Source organism: Penaeus chinensis, chromosome 23 (assembly GCF_019202785.1).
Source record: "Penaeus chinensis breed Huanghai No. 1 chromosome 23, ASM1920278v2, whole genome shotgun sequence".
NCBI lineage: Eukaryota > Metazoa > Arthropoda > Malacostraca > Decapoda > Penaeidae > Penaeus > Penaeus chinensis.
Window position 1 is genome coordinate 2,104,080 of NC_061841.1, and position 6,541 is coordinate 2,110,620.

The following is a 6,541-nucleotide window of genomic DNA, read 5'->3' on the forward strand; positions in this document are numbered from 1 at the left end:
AGATGATGAAGCACATTGTTTTCCATTACTTAAGCAATAGATGTTGCTGCAGATAAACCAAGCAAGGCCAGACTCTTGTAGAGTTTATGTCATTGTTTGAGTGATATCGTAAAGAACCTTATCTGCACTATAAGAAAAATTCTTATAAATTCTTATAAGTGTCTTACTACAGTGCCCTAACATCCCTCTGCTAGTTAAATACTGTAATACAATGGTCCTTCCATATATACCTATATATACAAAACAATGCGCTGGATTCCTGGCACTACTACTTAAACCCTAATCCCACACGTCTTAAATTACTTGCACCAGCACCATCTTTTGAGCTTCAATATTTAGATGCAAATACCACCAAATCAACCTCGAGGCCGATCTCTGCCTCTTCAGTGTGCTCTGGGAACCTTATATACACCTTTATATCCAAGGAGACGAGTGCAGTGCATTAGCAACCATATGTGGTCTCTTTGTATGTAAAGGGGTAATAACCTAACTAATTAAAAGGAAGAATGATATGTGCAGTACATAGACATATATGAATAATGCTCCTACTCCGTGGATTTGCATGAAATCTTAACCTTTTCATCTGCAAAAGATTTCATAACAGTAGTACAAGACAAGATATTATAATATAATCTGTAAAATGATATCTATTACAATATTATTTGGAAAATGTAGGTTGATAAATGGTCTTCCATTATAGTCTATGTCTAATAAATAATCTACAATTTTCTCAATGTACTCTTTATTAACGTAAGCACTTAAAGACTCAACATGAGATTGATTTGATTATAAAAAAAGAGCCAATTATTTTCAAAGTCTTAAGTACTAACTATAATTCACCGTACTAATTTTAGCTACTAATTAAAAGTAGCTTTGATAATTCACGGGAAAAAAAAGGATATAATTTTAAGGCAGTATTTACAAATATACGCTCACACGAATATACACGCATGCACATTCACACAAAATAAATAGATAAATTAATTTTAAAATTTCCCTTTCCTTCTGTCCATATCGAAAAGGAAATCAGCTTAGCCTCCATACAAAAGTGGAGGTATTTTGCCCCTTAGATTCAGCTAAAATGGCCAACACAAACAATACTGAAATATCAATTCACAACCTTCTTTTACCTGATTTACATTTTTTTTTTTTTTAAATGTTGAGATCTATTTCAAATGGAGAAGAAGTAGTGAAGAATCGTATCTTCAAGCGACCGGGAAACCTATGACAAAAGTTACTTTCTTTCACAAACGTAAAGTAAAAAGACTCAAACTTAAACTACATATAGAGGCACCACTCTTTTAGAATAGCAAAAAAAAAAAAAAAAATCTCAGCCAACAATAGCATTCAATATCATATATACACACAAGGATTCACATAGATACACATATACATATAAGGTAGAATATGTTCAGGAGCCATAATATACAAAGTCCAACAGGAGCTAAAAATGGAGTTCTGTATTTATGTATCGAAAGTTTGTTTTCAACATAAACATTTCTTTACAGTAAAAAATAAAGAAGAAAAAAAATATATATGAGTATTGCATATACATCTACCAGCTAAGTTTATTGTTCAAAATGATCTCTTGCCTAATATTGCACAATTTAGTATATACATATGGTGGAGGAGGAGGAGGAGGAGGAGGAGGAGGAGGAGGAGGAGGAGGAGGAGGAGGAGGAGGAGGAGGAGGAGGAGGAGGAGGAGGAGGAGGAGGAGGAGGAGGAGGAGGAGGAGGAGGAGGAGGAGGAGGAGGAGGAGGAGGAGGAGGAGGAGGAGGAGGAGGAGGAGGAGGAGGAGGAGGAGGAGGAGGAGGAGGAGGAGGAGGAGGAGGAGGAGGAGGAGGAGGAGGAGGAGGAGGAGGAGGAGGAGGAGGAGGAGGAGGAGGAGGAGGAGGAGGAGGAGGAGGAGGAGGAAGAGGAAGAAGTGGAAGAAGAGGAAGAAGAAGAAGAAGGAAAGGAGATAAAGGAGAAAGAGGAGGAGGATGTGGTGGCAGCAGCAGCAAAGAGGAATGGGAAGAGGAAGGGAAAGACACAGAAATAGAGGAAGAAAGGGACAAAGAAGGAAGAAAAAGGGAGATATGACTTACTAATAACTACAGCTATCAAAAATATTGTGCTTTTCATTCCAAATCTTGTTGATGATTAAGAATAGAGATAATGAAATGAATTCTCAAGTTCTTTTAAGCTAAAGTAACAATAAACATGTCTTTATCAAAGTAATGAGTTCGTGACCGACTGATTCTCACACATTGTTTAATATTCTATTTCATTTCTTTACAAAGGGAATCATCAAGGAGTCAGATCATAATCTGAAAACTGAATAACAATTATGGAAAAAAAGTAAAGTGCCTTCCAGTTTCTTATCAATAGAAGTTATAACTTATTTAAAAGCATTTATAACTTTACAGAGATACATATGTCAATATATGCCACAGTTGCATTTATTCCTAATGTTGTATGGGAAGTGGTTATTTCTTTGTCCACTTGACCGCCAAGGGCGCTGTGTCTTGATCCCCATCATTTTCGGAGGCGTGCCTCTTTCTGTGCTTCCTTCTGTGGGAGTTACTGCTAACGCCTCCCGCTTCCATGCTGCTCTGAGGTGGCAGTGCAGGGTTCTCCAAAGCCTGGGATGTGGGAGAGAGGGAGTCCCCTTCAAGACTCTTTGAACCCAAGGCCCCTGCACTGAGGCAAGACACTTTGCTGGTTGAGGGAATGGTAGATGTCGTGGACTGCAGATTGGCTGAGCCTGGGTGCGGGGAGGGCATTGTGAAGGCCAACCCCCCAGAGGAGTAGCCAGCCAGCTGTGGCGGATTCAGGTATGCTTGTGAAGACAGCTGTGCCGCTGTTATGTTAACAGGCACCTGAAATGTAATCACATTTGTTTCTTTAATCCTCTAAGGTAAGAGAATTCAAAAGGGATATAAACTTTTTAATTAATATTAATTTATTTTTTTGTTTACTAAAGCTACAGACACTGTCTTTATTGCTTTCAAGGATTTTCTGATAAACAAAATATAAACAATGTCTTTTGTACATCAAGCATAGGAAATCTACTATAACCAGACACCTTCATAGTGGTGATTCTCTAATTACAACAAAGCCATCACAACCTACATCTCCCAATTCATAAGAACCATAACCCTGAGGTGGAAGCCACATAATAAGTGACACCAAGTTACTGACACACAAATGCATAACATTGCAAAGTACACAGAGAAATCAGACTGTCTGGGATAACACAACTTAGTCACCAGCTGAAAAGCTTACCACAGTAGTTGGCTTCTTCTGCTTTTTTTATACCCCCCCAAAAATAAATGGCACCCATAATGGTAAGAATGCCACCCACCTGCTAGTTCTCCCAAGTGATCAGTTTACACTTGAGATCTCTTGATATAACATGGTTGGGACCCACCCTGACCAAACTGGCTTCCACGTTCACAAAAGAGACAAACTGGTAACACATTACGTACCATGTTAGCTGCCACAAACAATGCTGAGCCCACAGCAGGAGTGGTCTGATTTGGTGCTGTGAAGAACTGTGAACTTTTGCTGCTGCTGCTTGCTGACGTTTCGCTGCAGCCTTCCCTGATGCGGGATATCTCGGCTTGCAATTCAGAAAAGCGCTGATCATATTCCAGAAGCTTCCTGTTTAACTGTAAATATCAAAATGAAGATTGTGTGATACAGATACATGTATATAAACAATAGTGATAATAACTTATATGAATATAACAGCAACTGTAGCAATGCTGTGACTAAACACAAACATATACAGGATAAGTACACAGAAGTAGCTACACTTACTACTAGCCTTTTTAATGATTTTATGACTTAAAACTCGCAATTCCAAATAAATGGATAAAAGCCATGAAATGTAAATTATTTTCAATTATAAATTTAGAGCCAACGGTCACAAAGTGACACCCAAACCCATGAAATCCTAAGGAGCTGAATAGCTAATTCCTAAACACCTCTGTTTTGGTCTACTGGTATGCCAAATGAGTTTATTTTGCCCTGTGTCCATTCACTCAAGGCCATACCACTGATAGCATTAACTCTGCCATCCAGTCAGTTTACAGCTCTCTTACCCTGGGCACTTTGCAGTGATGGCTGGATACTGTTGCAAGGAATTTTGACTGAAAAATAGCACTAAGGCCTCATATTCGCATACATGTTCGAGTCAAATCCACAACCCAGAAATTTGTCAGTGCATATACAGCATGAAAACAAGCATGCTGGTTACCCACATTTGGTACATACCACCATGTTTCAGCCTTCCAACATTTTGAGAGGGGATGCCACCCACAGGGATTGTATTAATTTTATAATTAGCATAAAAACTCTAACCCATGAAAACAGAGTACAAAACTCTCAAAAAAACAACACTATCTTTGTGAGACACATACGGCCCCAGGTGAGTCCTGACTAAGATCTCACAGCCAATATGCCGCGTATCCAAACCAAGGAATTGTATAATGTAGGTATTGTGTTGCAGAGCCTGCAATCTGCAAAGAACTGTGACACATCTCAAAAAGATTTACCTCTGTGATCTTTCCTTCTTGAAGTGATATCTTCGTGGACTGTTCAGACACAAGGCGATTCTGCTCAAGCGCTACCCGCTCTTGCTCGCTGACTTTCCTGCGCAGTTCGTGGAGCTGTTAACATGAAAAAATATATGTCATCATTAACTAAGTTTGTTCCTCCATATGCTGTCACTAACTTCCTTACCAAAATTTGTTTGTAGGTATATGCATACCTTGAATCTAAGCACAGCTCCATCAATCATTTCACAATTCTCTCTATTACCCACAGTCCACTCAACAGTGACATACTTAGCCTTCACAGGAATACGGCTGCAGTGAGGGAAAAAGAACTTAAAAACACACCACACCCTCGGTTACAATTCATTACAGCAGGACTCACCTTAGATTTCAGTTCACTGACTTCCTTACTGAGGCCATTCAAGGAATTTTTGTTGTACTTGTTATCTGCAATAACGTACTGGAGTTCTGATGAGGAGGATGACCCTGGTTCTGACTTTGACAGGAGTAGTGCCCTTGGAGAAACTGAAAAGATCATGCATGGTCTGTGAAACTTTTCTCGGTTGTAAAAGAGAGGTTTGTTGAGTAATGGCATGCATTTCAGCCAGTTACTGATGTTCTCTTCTTTTTCATTACTAGGTACAAAAAATCAAAAACTTATGTAGATAAATAAAGATCCTTTAACATATCCAAACACAGAGGGGTGGCTGAACAACTTGTGCAGGCGACTTTATAAAATAATTTTGACTAGGCCCCATGGATGACAAGTAAAATGAATGGGATACATTATACTCCTAATACAAACAAGAAAAAGAGAGAAAAGAAATAAAACAGAGAGAGATTATGAGAAAGAGAGAAAAAAAAGAGAGAGATTTACTTAGTCAGCATGTGAGTGAAAGAGAGAAAGAGAGAGAGAGAAAGAGGTAGAGACAGGAAGTGATATTACAACCCTTGAGCATGTGAGTGAACGAGAAAAAAAGAGAGAGAAAAATACTGATAGAAGGAAGGAAAGAAAGAAAGAAAATGGAAAGAAAGAAGGAAAGAGAGAAAGAGGTAGAGACAGGAAGTGATATCACAACCTTTGAACATGTGACTGAAAGAGAGAAAAGAGAGAAAGACTAAAAGAAAGAAAGAAAGAAAGAAAGAAAGAAAAAAAAGAAAGAGAGAAAACAGGAAGAAAGAGAGAAACAGGTAGAGACGGGACAACATACCACAGCCCTTAGCATGTAGCGAGGGTAATCCTGAAGAGAACAGCGAAGGGGAGAACCGTGCTGAAGGGGGTGTGAGGGACGTGGGCTTCAGGGAACGCACAATCTTCTCCTCGAAGTGTTCCATGGCCATGCTGGAGATGTCTCGCAGTTCTGTTAAGATTTCTTGTGACTTTGGGAGCGTCTTGTTGGACTGGATGAACCTCAGGACTCTGTAGATTTCGTCAATGACCTGCCAGAGGAAGTTTGAATTTCTTAACAGGTGGTGACTCATGTTTTTCTGATGCCTATAACTGCAAGAATAATATTGACTCCCTCCATGGCATACATTAAATTCTGAATCTACTAGACAATAAACATAAATATGCACCAATCCCTCTAATATTTATATTCACAACAGCATCAAAGGAAAGATAATCAACTAAACAGTATGCAACTTCCCCAACAAAAATAATTCAAGACAATTCAAAACAAATATGCATTCCTTGTAACAAAACACACACAGTGGAGGAGAAGAGGGGGAGAGGAAGGGAGGAAGAGGGGGATGGGAAGGAGAGAGTAAAAGCACTGTTTAACCCCACTGTCACGTATGGCAAGAATACCTGCTGTGCCCAATGTAATACAAGTTTATTTATTGTATTTACAAATAGATGGCTCTACAAGTGCTTAGTCATCAAGAAGTTGGTTATTAGTCCTACCTATCTCTCCTGCTTTTCCTTTTCCTCGACTTTTGGAAAGGTTCTTTTGCATTATTTCATTCTCTTAAATGTTATCAAGATTTTAATAACAG

General features: G+C 39.0%; 1 protein-coding gene across 1 annotated transcript in view; it reads right to left on the reverse strand.

The window, feature by feature from the left end:
* Positions 1 to 1,966: 1,966 nt before the first annotated feature.
* Positions 1,967 to 6,541, reverse strand: part of LOC125037388 (F-box only protein 28-like) — a 9,143-nt gene continuing 4,568 nt past the window's right edge. The window contains exons 4-8 of the mRNA XM_047630494.1: positions 5,755 to 5,983; positions 4,926 to 5,068; positions 4,544 to 4,657; positions 3,473 to 3,655; positions 1,967 to 2,863 (exon numbers count right to left, since the gene is read on the reverse strand). Of these exons, the coding sequence (XP_047486450.1) occupies positions 2,471 to 2,863; positions 3,473 to 3,655; positions 4,544 to 4,657; positions 4,926 to 5,068; positions 5,755 to 5,983 (1,062 nt within the window). The 3' untranslated portion in view covers positions 1,967 to 2,470. The remainder of the gene's footprint in view (positions 2,864 to 3,472; positions 3,656 to 4,543; positions 4,658 to 4,925; positions 5,069 to 5,754; positions 5,984 to 6,541) is intronic.